The sequence below is a fragment of the Anas platyrhynchos genome, chromosome 1 (assembly GCF_047663525.1).
Source record: "Anas platyrhynchos isolate ZD024472 breed Pekin duck chromosome 1, IASCAAS_PekinDuck_T2T, whole genome shotgun sequence".
Classification (NCBI taxonomy): Eukaryota; Metazoa; Chordata; class Aves; order Anseriformes; family Anatidae; genus Anas; species Anas platyrhynchos.
Window position 1 is genome coordinate 56,990,971 of NC_092587.1, and position 13,923 is coordinate 57,004,893.

Sequence of the window (13,923 nt, forward strand, 5' to 3'; positions counted from 1 at the left end):
GAAGAGGAGACTTGTCTATCTTGTCCCTCCTGTAGTCCAGGAGGCCCTTGGATTTCCACCTAAAGCCAAGTCCCATGAAACAGTGTCTGCACTTCATGCTCTCTCTAGTCATCAAGGATGCGCTGTCCTAGTTTGGAAGATACTGGTCTATCTCCTTCATTCAAAACCTCATTGCTTTTTGTCTAAAATGCAGTTAATTCACTTGAGCATTGAGTTATAAACTTCCTTATTCTGTTTTTTTTGTCTGGTACTTTTGGTCCAGGAATTTCCCTCTTTCTCAATTCAGCTGCAGGAGAGAATACAGAAGGACATGAGAAGGAGATGACCGTACTCCTTCAAGGCTAGTATTTTCCTGCCTATCTGAAACTGCTTGGCTGGGGAACTCTAATTCTAGGATAAAGTGCACCTGAAAAATCCCCCCAAAATATTTCTGCCAATTACCATGTCTTACAGTGACTTTTGAACAACATCTACAGTCACTGATTAACAGGGATAATAAACTGGTGGGGTTTCTTAGGGGAAGTCCAGATGGGAACTGGCAGTTACTCTAGAGTCTAGCAGACCTAGATATGATCCAGAAAAAAATGGTCAGTTGATCATTTGTACAGTACAGGGAACAATGCAAAGTCCTGAGTCTGGGATGGCATAACTCCCAGGTACAGGTTGGGGCCATTTGGAGAAAAAGCAGCTTTGCTGAAAATTGCCTGCAAGTTCTAATGGACAAAAAGTTGAATGTGTATCACCAGCATGTCCTGGCAATGAGGAAGGCCAAGTAAATACTGGTCTGTATTAGCAAGACTGTAGACAGCAAGCCTAAAAAGTGATTATTCCCCTCTAGCGCTTGAGAAGCCTGAGTACTGTGTCTTGTTTGGGGCTCTGCACTACAAAAAGGACATTGACATACTGGAGCAAGTCCAGTGGAGGCCATCAAAACAGATAGGGGACTGGAGCACATGGTCTACAAGAAGATATCTGCATTTATCCAGTCTTAAGAAGAGAGGCAAAGGGATGATCTACAACTATCTAACAAGAGGGGATAGAGCAGCTAGAGCCAGGTTCTTCTCAGAGGTGCACAGGGATAGGACAGGAGGCAACAGACACAAGATGAAACAAGGGAAATTCCAGTTAAAAGACTTTTTTCCCCTGTTAATACAATAGATCTTCCATTGATTGTCCTGATAACCCATACGTGTGGAGAGTACCATTGTGGATTTAGTAGATTTACCAGCATGAATTAGAGTAGGTTATGAACTCTGTGCCCTTCCCCTTGTTTCACAAATATTCACTAGTATTGCTTCTTATAGGTCTTGTTTTAATAATGAAGAACAGACCGTGAACCCTTTTATTCGTTTCTGTTAATATGCAATTGGTCCTAATTACATTTTTATTTTACAGAGAACAGTTACCATTGAATTTATATTTTATCTTCTAAAACTGGCCAGAAATACAGATAAAATATTTGTACAAATCAGTCCAACAGTCTATATTTGTCTGTCTTGGGAGCTTGGAGGGCTTTACATTGTTCTAAGGCCTCAGTTCTTAGAATATCTTTACGTTGTGGAATACTGTCATATAAAGTGCTCTGATATTTTAGGTATTCTCTTCCTACCTCAAGATGCTCTGGAGGCTTTATATTTTAAATAGGATCATCTTTAGTGTGCAATATTGGTAGAAACCCCTGCAGAACTGCTGTTAGAATGCTTTCAGGTATGCTGAGTGGCCAAGAATCTGCATTTGGTGTGAAATTCACCTGCAGCAGGGGAATGGCTCCTGGCCTGTACACTGCATATGCTCTCTGGCTGCCCCTCCGCATGGGAGTGAGGTTCAGTCTATGCGGCTATGACAGCTGCTAACTCTATTTCTCTCTTCTCAAGAAACCTTGACATCTTAGTGCAGACTTTGATCTTCTCTCTCTGTTTCTTTCCAGAGCAGCCAACTGAATGTTGCATACAAGGTCTCCTATTTTTTTTCTCTTCTGTTTGAATCTGTAACTGTATCTTCCAAAAGAACCATGGAGTCTTGGGCTTCTGAACACTACGGGTGAGGTTACTACATTTCTGTGCAGGCCTTTCTTCAGGAACATGTCTCTATTAGCATATTACATAAGACTTGAATCATATAAAAACTAATATACCAGTGTGCTGTTTTAGCTGCAGATCCAAATAAGTATGTGTTGTAATTATTCAGAAAAACATTAATAGTACTACTATATAGAGAGCAAATAAGATCAGAAAATCTTTGAGATAGATGGCACGTAAGCATCGATTAACAGAGAGGTTGTATCGCTACATTTAAAAAGTCAGCTCCAGGCAAGAAGGCAGACACCACCAAAATGTTTAGAAGCATCCCCAATATGTTTCTAAGCATGTGTCCCATGTAAATCCAAACTGCGAAAGAAGTCAGGTTATAGAAGTCTTTGTTGCCTTTCAGAAATACTGATTCACTCAGATAAAAAGTTTCCTCAAATCACCTTCCAGAGGCAAGAGATGCCATTAATAACAACGAATTCTCATGTATGTATACATACATGTATCTATCATAGAATCATAGAATATCCTGAGTTGGAAGGGACCCTTAAGGATCATCAAGTCCAACTCTTGACACCGCACAGGTCTACCCAAAAGTTCAGACCATGTGACTAAGTGCACAGTCCAATCTCTTCTTAAATTCAGTCAGGCTCGGTGCAGTGACCACTTCCCTGGGGAGCCTGTTCCAGTGTGCAACCACTCTCTCTGTGAAGAACCCCCTCCTGATGTCAAGCCTAAATTTCCCCTGCCTCAGCTTAACCCTGTTCCCGCAGGTCCTGTCACTGGTGTTAATGGAGAAAAGGTCTCCTGCCTCTCGACACCCCCTTACGAGGAAGTTGTAGACTGCGATGAGGTCTCCCCTCAGCCTCCTCTTCTCCAGGCTGAACAGGCCCAGTGCCCTCAGCCGTTCCTCGTACGTCTTCCCCTCCAGGCCTTTCACCATCTTCGTAGCCCTCCTCTGGACACTCTCCAACAGTTTCATGTCCTTTTTATACTGTGGTGCCCAGAACTGCACACAGTACTCGAGGTGAGGCCGCACCAGCGCAGAGTAGAGCGGGACAGTCACCTCCCTCGACCTACTAGCGATGCCGTGCTTGATGCACCCCAGGACACGGTTGGCCCTCCTGGCTGCCAGGGCACACTGCTGGCTCATATTCAACTTGCTGTCTACCACGACCCCCAGGTCCCTCTCTTCTAGGCCGCTCTCCAGCGTCTCATCGCCCAGTCTGTACGTGCAGCCAGGGTTTCCCCGTCCCAGGTGCAGGACCCGGCACTTGCTCTTATTGAACTTCATGCGGTTGGTGATCGCCCAGCTCTCCAACCTATCCAGATCCCTCTGGATAGGTTGGAGAATGTATCTATAGATATATTCACTGCCTTACCATGGCTTGTTCTAGTTATTGCATTGTGTCAGCTCACAAACCTCCCTGCTACTCTATTTCCAACTCCACAAAGCAGCCATATCCAGGATATCCAGGTTTTTCCGGGAAGGGCTTAGCAGTGACATTCAGGCAGAAATCCAAACCTTCTCTCCTTCCAAGAGAGAAGGAGAGGGAAGGTTCAAATTAATCTCTACTATCCTTCCAAAGAGTAGACAATTTTCCACTCTGAGAAAGCACTTCTGCAAGGGTAATGAGTATGCAATGAGACTGAGGAAATCAGAAACATCTTTTGAATGTCTTGCTTCATGTCAGCATCTGGGCTCTTGCTAATTTTGTTATGTTCCTGGAGCCCTTCTCCAGTGATGATTTTGTGACTGTTTCTCTTTAGTTATGGTTATCTGTGAGTGACACATTCACCCAAATGAGATGGCACAGAAGTGCTATGTAACAAAGAGCAGAGAGACTTTTGTCTGAGTGTCTGAAGTTTGCCAAGATCAAATAATGTTAAACAAATTTCAGCTTGTAATTATTTTAATTCAGTGCCTCAAGCAAATTTTGGTGATGGAGATGAGATTAGAATACTAAAGTGAAAATGTGGTTATTTTTCCAAACTTTGGACATTTTTGATTTGCAGGTCAAACGGTAGTCATCGAATCATAAAGGCTGCAAGGGCCCTCTGGAGATCAGCTAGTGTAAGCCCCTTGCTCAAAGCTGGGTCTGCTAGATCAGGCTGCCAAGGATTAGGACCAGATGGGTTTTGCATATCAGCAAGGATGGACGCTCCATAGCCTATCTGGGCGACCTATTCCAGTGTTTGATCACATTAAAATGAATTGTTTGTTGTTTGCATGTTGTGTTTTTTGTTTGTTTGTTTAAGTTTAAACAGAATTTCCAGAATTTCAGTTTATACCCATGCCTTTTGTCCTGTCATTTGGATACCACTGAGAAGAAGCTGTCTCCACTTTCTTTACATCCTTCATAGCATGTTTATACACTGTGATAAGACCTTCCCTGAGCCTTCTCTTCTTAAGTCTAACCAACCCCAGCTCTCTTAGTCTCTGCTTATATCTTAGGTGTTCCACTTGATCATGTTAGTGGCCCTTTTCCGGACTCCTTATGGCCTCATCTTTCTTACAGAGGGGAACTCAGAACTGGATCTACTGCTCCAGGTGTGGTCTCAGCTGCGCTGTGTAGAGGAAAAGAAACACTTCTCCTGAGACTTAGTATAGAAAGGCTGTTCTTTGGACACATCTAGCCTTTGGGATAAAACAAGACACAGGAAAATGGGAATCACAGATAGGAAGAAATGTGCCAAACCCTTCTCTTTTATAAAGTATTATCCAGGCCTACCGTGTTTTGAAATAGAATTTAATATGATTATAAAACTGAGACATAATATAACCATACAGCAATAACAACAGCCAAAGAATAATGATATCAGCATCTTTGCAATACAGACATACATGTATTACATCAAGAAACAGATTTCATTGCATTTCCAATTTAAAACAAACAAACAAACAAACAACCAGCACCAACAAAAAGAAAACCAGCTAAGCTTAGGTTCATCCAAAATACACACCAAACAAACAAGACACTGGGAAGTGACTTACCCATGTTCTTCTCGATGGGGATAAACAGGTATCCGGTGTGTGACAGATGATGATGGTACATGTGGACTTCTCATGCAGGGCAGCTGTTGCGTGTTTTCAGCAGGCGACCCAGCAGCTGTTGTCACAGTGTAGGTTAGCGACCACGTATAGGATTGCATAGCCCCTACAGACAAACAAGCATTAAAGGAACACAGCTAAAATAGGCTGTCATTCACAGAGGCATTATGCTTTGAGACAGCTATTGGAAAATGACCTACTAAGCACTGATAATGGAAACAGCATCCAGCAAAGTGAACAAAACGGTCATGTCTGAGGCATAAATAAAAGCAGAAATTATCAGCTGAAGTGCGCAAAGATCCAGAAGTAAGAAACATATCCTGAATACCTCAGACTGTGAAATTTCAGCATGGCATTATAACTCAAGGCTATAATCTCTCAGAAAAACTGGGATGGGACTTAGTAATGGAGGAACACCAATGCTAATATTTCTTAGGCATGATGCACCAACCCCTGAGGTCCCTCTCACACAGAGTGGGCTGATGGTCTGTTTAGCTCACAGGCTGATCAGGCCTGGAGCAAAGCAGGAATTATGATCAGAACAATGAAGGACTGGAAGAAGATGGGTGTTATGCAAGAAATTTTCTTGGATCCTTTTGCAATTTGCCTCTCTATTCCACCCAACTAGGTACCAGCTTTTGTAGAGGAAACACAGTGGTAGACCTCCAATTATAAATATATATATATATATATGGACAGAAATAGTGCAGCCATTTTCTTCCTGCCAGTATTTTTTCTTTCATCTTTAGATGTGGCAGGGACTGATTTTTTTTTTTTGTATGTAGCGCATTTGTGGGAAAAGCAAAGCAAAGCAAAGTGGGTTTTCCATTTTGCTTGAAAGGTGCTGAGTTTTTTAATCATCCTGATCCCTTCCAGGCAGGAACTCCAGATTCATGAGCCAGCTGCTGAGAAACCTTTGTCCTTTGCACACACCCCTTTCACTCAGGAGGCTGACAGATCCATTGTTCCAGTATAACACAGCTCTTGCTGGAGGTCATGACCATACTGGCTGAGATTACCCTGCAAATGAGGACCAGAACACTGAATTTAACCCAATCCGAACAGTAGTTTGGGGTCTCTGGGCACTCTTGACTCTTTTTCAGTAGCTAAAAGGAATTACAGGAGGTGACTCGTTTTTTCAGTGTGGATTCTAGGGACTTCCTGTAGCATGAAAGGGCCTAATTCCAAGAGGGAAATGGCTGTATTACAGGTCCATGTACCCTCCATGGCTTCGTAGAATGAAAAACTATCTCAGACGTGCATAATTTTCTCCGTGTGATTTTTATTTAGCAACATGAGATAAATATATTTTTTTTTGCAATGGGAAATGCTTAATTCTGAGTCTGACCAAAGCCATTCTGAGCTTCACAAGGCAAGATGTGATCTGGGGCTCTTATAGTAGAGACATCTTTGTATGCATTACGGCCAAGAACATTTGTGGTAGGCCTGTTTTCATGTCTGCTTTTTCTGTCACTGACTTCTGAATCTTCAGACTTTCACCTCTCCCCTTTTGAGCATGATGGAGATCTCTCGGACCAAAGCTGCAAAGCTATTTATGGATCCATAAACAATTGAGCTGGTGCATCACTGCTACTGTGGCCATAAGCAGTCATGGTTCCTTGAGCTGCGGAAAAGTGTTTAAGAAAGTCAGCCTTCTCCAGAAAATACAGTTTATGTGGAGGGGGCCAAAACCTATGCAGTCACCAAATAGTTTCATTTGAAAACAAAGGAAGAACTGATTTGAAAATTTCAACATGTTGCAGGAAATTTTGGTGAAACATGTCAATTTCAAAAGGTCAGCATATTTCCCTAGTGTTATTTTCCAAAAGAAAATTTGAAACTTTGTTTCAAAACAGGCCAAAATTCAAACAGAAAGGGAAAAAAAAAAGAGAGAAAAGAAAGAAGAAAAAAAAAGAAAAAAAAATTATTTATAGTTAAAATTACTGTTTTTCCCTTCACTTTTTAAATTCACCATAAAACACAAGTTTTGCTTTGAACAATAAAAAGTTGCCCATCGAGACATAAAAAAAACAACAAAACAAACAAACATAACTACTCATTACCTCCCTAGCTCTAATAAGAAGCAGTAACAGGGCCAAAATATCCTCTACATTTTACTATATATGGTTAATTTGTCCATCCCCAGCCATTGTGGCAGCCTCCTTTCTTTTACTGAAAAACAGTAGTGATCTTATCTCGGTCTGAGGAAAATGAGTCAGTCCAGAACAGCAAGCTGTTTCTTGTACTCTCTGTGGAAAGTCAGGGTCCTTGGATGAAAGGACGTGGTCACTCCTGACCTTGAAGCCTAACTGGCAGCTACCTCTGTTCAATTTTGAAATAAATGTTTAGGTTGTAGCATACCTTGTGCCTGTCCAGACAACACAGAAATAAAGAATAGGCCTCGCGCTGGAAGAGTTGTGAATATCTCTGTTTAATTCTCCTAACCAAGGATTGTCCCAGGTACTATCAGACAGTGCCTCACACAGCTGCTGGAGGAAACACTCGCTTTCTTTTGAATGTTGTGGATTAGAAACAAACGTATGTTGGGCTTTACCCTGGATTTACGGAGTGACAGAATGCTGCTTGAACAGTTTTCTTAGGACAGTCTCAGGAATCTACAGTCGCCTCACTTCTCTGTCTTTGGAAGGCAAATGGAAGGGATACCATTGTTTTCAGAGTGACCTAGTCACAAAGAGGGAGTGGAAGGCCTGAAGAAGACAATAGGTTCAGAGACTTTGTGTATAGGTATGTATCAGGTCAGCCAGAGTACTGCCAGCTTTATGATGGGTGGAAAAGAAGAAATAAGATAAATCACAGATTTTAATAGTTAGCTTTCTAATACCCGTCTATGTCTCAGGCCTATATGGTTCATTTCCTCAGCTGGCTGCAGAACTGAACTCCAGGAGATGAAGTCTCTGTTAGATATGACTGAACCCAACTGAACTGCATTCTGAAATAAGCAAAAACAATAGCGGTTGAGCAACATTTTGTTCTGCTTTTTGTTTTGAACATGCAGGGTTTGATTAAAATAGGGAAGTTCATTTATTATCACTCCTTTCTCTTTTCTCTTTTAAAGATAAATTTGATTTTCAGGATACTAACTGAGAAACCATGTGAGCTCTAGTAGAGCCAAATAAAAATGGAACAGTCCAACAAGAGAGCTGCTGTCATTAGTGCCATATCAGTGCAAAAAGAATCAAAAGTTACTTCATGATGCTGCATTTTATATCTGCTGTATGCTGGAGAAAATGTCCACCCAGATACAAGCAAGATACTCACAGCACTGTGTATTACATCTGATAGTATGCACCACTGTCAACCTCAGGTAACCAAAAATCATGATTCAGACCCCATTCTGGTTCAACTATCACACTTTAAAAAATCCCCAAACCTTCCACTGGAAAGGGGACAACCACCTTTTGAAACTGGAAGCTGACTTTTATGAGCAGTTATGAGAATTAAGCTCTTATTCTTGAACAAGACCTGATACTCTCATATATTCATATGAGTCCAGGAGCTGGAACTTCACAAAAATACAGAATGTCATTGTACTCAGACACATAAATATGAGAGATGGTAGCTCTGTGCAAGTACCTCCTACTGCAGATTCTCAAATTTTATCACCTAGCCCAGACCTGGAAAAACACTAACCTTAAATGACCTGAAAATTTATTTCAGACATACGTTTATTGAAACTAAACAGTAAACTGCATGGATTAGTTGACTATTGTATTAGGAACTACCTACAATTCAGAGTTCATTTCAGGTTGTCCAAAAAACATTTCATTAGCAAATAAGTAATCAGCTTCAAAAGGGGCTTTAAAGGAGAATAGTATAGTCTGCCATATAGCTTTCACTTTTATTACAATATTGTTGCAGTTTGAACAATCATTAATCTGGCCATTGTGATTTAGAAAGGACAGAGACTAATTATCCTTTTAAATGTCTAGTAACTTAACAGAAAGTTTTAAATAAAATGTTAGCTGAGCCATGCCAGATGTTCTAATGCAGAATGCTACATACAGGATTTACCTCTCTTTTGCTTAGTATCATGCAATTGCAACAGTTTAGTTTGCTGGTTTTGTGCTGACCATTGAGTGAAGGCAAAAAGGCTAAAATACAAGTTTAATAGTTAACTTTTATTGCTAATGCCACAAGCAAAAAAAAGTTAATGATGCCTTAAATTAGGGAATTGAGAGCTAGAGATAACCAGTGGGACTAATTCTCAAGATTTGCAAAGCATTTTCAGAGTTTTATATTTACCTCATAAAATATGTTTAAGAAAATCAATAGAGTTCTTTAAATGTGTCTCTCCAGAACAGAGTTTCCTGTTCCAAAATATTCTATATACAAATTCCACAAATCTGTACATGGAATAGTTTAATTATATATAAAGCATCTTCAGTGCTCCCGTTTTTAAATATAGCAATTTCTTATAGCTGATCTGTGGTTGTATTACTGTATGTGAATGAACGCTGCTTTCCATGGTGTAATGGTGAGCAAACTGAAAAGGTGATTAGTTTGTCTATGTGATAAACATGGGAAATTAAGGTATTGCTACTTTCCCAAATTAAGACCAGAAAATATCCACACACTTGTATATAATCTTAATAATCTTAAAGTTAAAAAAAAAAAAAGTAATTAATTAGTAATTAAGTAATTAAAAGTAAAACAAAAAAGTACTTAATCTTAATCTATACACTTGTATATAATCTTAACTAGACTACTTCTGGCATTGATAAATTTGGCTTGTGCTAGGCAAAGATGACTTTCATGTTGGCAAAAATGAGACTGCACCAGCCCTTAAGAATAAAACCCAACATAAGCGAACAAAGGTTTTTAAAACAACCTAAAATTGAGAAGCTGGAAAAAAGAGACCTAAATTAATCAGAAATAGCTTTCTTGCCTAAGAAGTTCTGCTATGGGAATGACTACGTCAAGTTCTACTGCCTGTAATGTGGGAGTAGGTCCTTCAACCATTGTACCCAAGTGATCTTGTTTCTGGCTTGAGACTTCACACCAGCAGACCTTGGCCTTGCCAGGACAAACAAAATGAGAGAGAGAGAAAGACAGAATAAAATAGACTATAACAAAATAAGATACATCTTGAAAACAAAAAGGAGTCATATTTGTAATGTTTGTGTGAGTCCATTCCCTTGGTTTATTGGTGTGATTCATGCAGGATTCACCTAAGATTCACACAGTTCCCAGGTCTGCCCTGATCTGAGCTTAAGTCAAGCACGCAAGCGGGAAGCTCAGACATCGACAAGTAGGCCGTTATTTAAGTATGGAATAAGATTTGGGTTAATAGTTCTGATATCCACATAGAGTTACAGTCTCTGCAGCCTGAACAGAAGCCTCTCAAATCTCCATTCCTGTCACTGTCACTGGAGAGCATGCAATTTCCAACTTTTTAATCTTTTACTATTGGGTAAAGTTCCGCATCATTGTAAGGCTTGGTTACAACATCATGATGATCCCATTGGGCCACAATGGCCACAGGGCAAGTTACTCACAAAGTCATCGTTTCAAGACTCAAACGTACACACCAGCTCCAGCATTGCCTGATCCAAAGCAGTGAGCTCACTTGCCATATGTCTAGGAATCATAAGGCTCTATTGTCTATCTGTTCTGGGGCTAATATCATCCTTTTTTCCTTCCTAAATGTACGATAGTCTCCAACAGTGAGAAAACCTTAAGTTTCCATGTAGAGATAAATGTTCTTAAATCGCTTTCCACCACAACTATGCATTGTGCTTCCCATGGTGCCTTTTAAAACATGACAAACATTTGTCAGAAAGATTTATTAGTCCTTTGGCAACTGCCAGATTCTCCAGTGTGGTAAATCATCACTTTCTGACATTCTTTCAAGAAGGTTTTGTAACTTTTCTAATACGTCACAAAAGTGATAGCTTCCACATTCTGATTATACACCCATTTCACCAAGGAGCAGCAAAGCTGGAGTTTTACTGCCTGGAATGCCTTCTGAAAGTCATTCACATTTCTGCCTTTCTTAGCTCATTTTAATGAATTAAGAAAACACAGCCTTTTGTCATATAGATGGACTGTCTTGCCCAAATCCAAAAGGTGGAGCTTTACATTAGGGTACAGAGGATTGTATGTACCCCATACATACAGACCAATCAACAAACCATGTGTGTGCATGCTTTTGCATTTAGGTAATTTTCTGATAATCCTACCTACAAGTTGAATATCTTTAAGCACAAATTTTTTAATCTGTGGGCCCACCTGAATACAAGCAGTTCATGAGCTGCAGTAACAGAGTATGTAACTGAAAATAGGTTTCAATCATCCAATTCCTAATGTCTAATGTTTAAAGTTACCAACAATGTATAAAGCATTCCCAAGAGAAACTTGTGCAGATATTTAAGAATGTTAGGGTCTCAAATATATTGAAAGATATCCAATTCCCATTTTACCCACTGGGAATTATGTGGTTCATAGACTGATTGCCCTTAAAGTCATTGAAGATGCTCAAAAGTGCTATATTCATAAATATATATATATATATATATATTTGTCAGGGCATTACTAGAAATATGATCAATTGTAACTGATTTTAAAAACACAGAAATACAGAGACAGGTCTGTTCTGAAGGCCTTGGTAACAGAACAGATTCTGATCTGCTGAGGTCTGGGATCTCCTGTTAGGTCTTTGGACTCCACGTGTCAGATCCTGTTCCTGTAAAACTGCACAATATTTAGATAGTGAGAAAGTATAACTGATACTTTAAACAGATTTCTGCTTGGGAAGGCTTCTTATCCTTTGAAAGCCAGCACATTGTGTTGGCTTAATTTCAGGTGACTGAGTGCAAAACCCATCTTCAAGCAGATCCAGCTGCCATAAGCCCACCTACCTGTTGTAGCTGCTATGCCACCATACTCTGGGGACTGATTGCTGATAGGCGAGGGGGCAGAGGGCACTTCCACAGAGGTGACAGATTTAGCTGGGGAGAACGGCACTGGGGAGGGAGTTGGAGGAGCTGGTTCACTCAGAATAATTTCTTCTCTTATTTCTGCTGCAGGGTGAGAGAAAAATCACCAAACAAACACTGTTAAAAGTGAAGTCAAAGAACACTGAGGAACTAAAAAAATTATGTGAGCAGTTAGTGCTTTTTTTTTAATGCTATATTTCATGAAATACATTGCAGGACTAACACAGATCTTTGAAAGAAGTACTTCTATAACATTTAGCATTGCCGCCATCAGTTTACCATCATAAGACCTCTTATAGGAAAGTGATATTTTTCCTAATGTACAGGTAGGAAATTTGTGCACAGGCAGCTGAAGGTTTATATCCCTGTGACTAAGAGATTTAACTTTCCAAAAATAAGGAAAATGCAAGGAAGGAAGCTGACTGAAGACTTCTCATTATCAGGGGCATCCCTGAGCAGAGAGACTAGAGGCAGTCTCTGTTCTGGCAAGTCAGTGCAGAGTAAGTAGAGCAGGGCTGGGAGTTTGCCTCTGTACAGGAACTCAGAACTTAAATGTATGAGAAATCATGGCTTCCCCCTCCCCCCCATTTGCTTACTTCTCCCATCTCTCCCTTTTAAGTTTACACTGGTACAAATCCACTGGTATGAGTGAATTTATTTAGTGTAAAACTAGGGTGAGAGGGAGAGAATCAATACCAGGTGATCATCTCACTGATGTGTGATGGTGCATTTCCTCTGAAATGTAAAACAGATTAACTGATATAAAAGGTTTGGTACAAAAATCCCTTACTGAAACACCAAGTTTGTACTTAGGAATAGTACTTCAGACATCCAGAGTTACATCAAGAAGCATGCAGGCCTCTTTTAGAGTGTATTAACTAGGGAGGATCCTCTCATAAATGGCTTATTTCAAATCATGATGGAACCAAAAAAACAACACTTTGCTCATAGACAGACCTCACTGGGTTACACAAAGATAGAGAAATAACCTTACATAGAAAATAGTGAATACAGTGGAATAAAACAACAAAAGATGAATAAAATAACAAACTCACCTGTGCTTCCTTCTCCTTTCATTGCCCTCATTAGCTCATTAGCTCTCTCCTGACAATGGAGTGATTCTAGCAGGTACAATACGTAGTCATCAAACATCAAGTGAATAAGGTGAAAAGACCCTGGTAGTAAAGTGAACAAACAAAAAAGCCATTGACTGTCTCAATACACTCATTAAACCAATTATTACCCTATTCAACACAAAAGGCACTGAGTAGGACTGCCTCAACATACTACTGCCACTGAAATGCGTCTCTTACTCAAGATAAGTCAGGTCAAAGCATACCTGGGCAGTAACAGACTGTACACTCCTGCTCTTACACAGGCAGGCTTATATGACCAACTGTTGTAGTTTAGGGTGCAAGGAGGCTGCCTAACTGAGAGCTGGCACTTGATGGAGTCTTCTTTTCCAACATAAGCATTGAACAATTTAGATGGTTATACTACAGGTGGAATTATCTCAAGTGTCAGAAGTAGAACCCTGAATTGGCTGCCTTAGTGACACATTCTGGTAAAAAAATTCTGCACTACCTGTGTCATTGGACAAAGAAATGAGACTAATCAACGGGAAGGTAGAAGCATCCTTCCAGATCTCCTGGTAGTATATCCAATGCATTGCCTGCACTGGATGAGACACCCTTTAACTGTTAGTCATAGAGGCATTAGTAGCAATTGTGGATATCTTAAAGACAAAAACTTGTGCCAAAGGTTTGCCCTGTCATACTTCTCTTACTACATTATCTTTTCCTAATTACAAGTTTGAGTCATATCAGCAGCATAACATTTGTCCCGTTTCTGTGCTTTCCTCCAAAGATGCCATGGATTTTATCTTTCT

At 40.2% G+C, this 13,923-nt stretch overlaps 1 protein-coding gene across 4 annotated transcripts in view; it reads right to left on the reverse strand.

Moving 5' to 3' along the window:
- RFX4 (regulatory factor X4) overlaps positions 1-13,923 on the reverse strand; it is a 101,299-nt gene that overhangs the window by 15,396 nt on the left and 71,980 nt on the right. For all 4 annotated transcript variants that reach the window (XM_072038356.1, XM_072038359.1, XM_072038361.1 and 1 more), the window contains 3 exons: positions 13,091-13,210; positions 11,958-12,119; positions 5,023-5,185 (listed from right to left, as the gene is read on the reverse strand). In XM_072038356.1, coding sequence (XP_071894457.1) covers positions 5,023-5,185; positions 11,958-12,119; positions 13,091-13,210 — 445 coding nt within the window. The remainder of the gene's footprint in view (positions 1-5,022; positions 5,186-11,957; positions 12,120-13,090; positions 13,211-13,923) is intronic.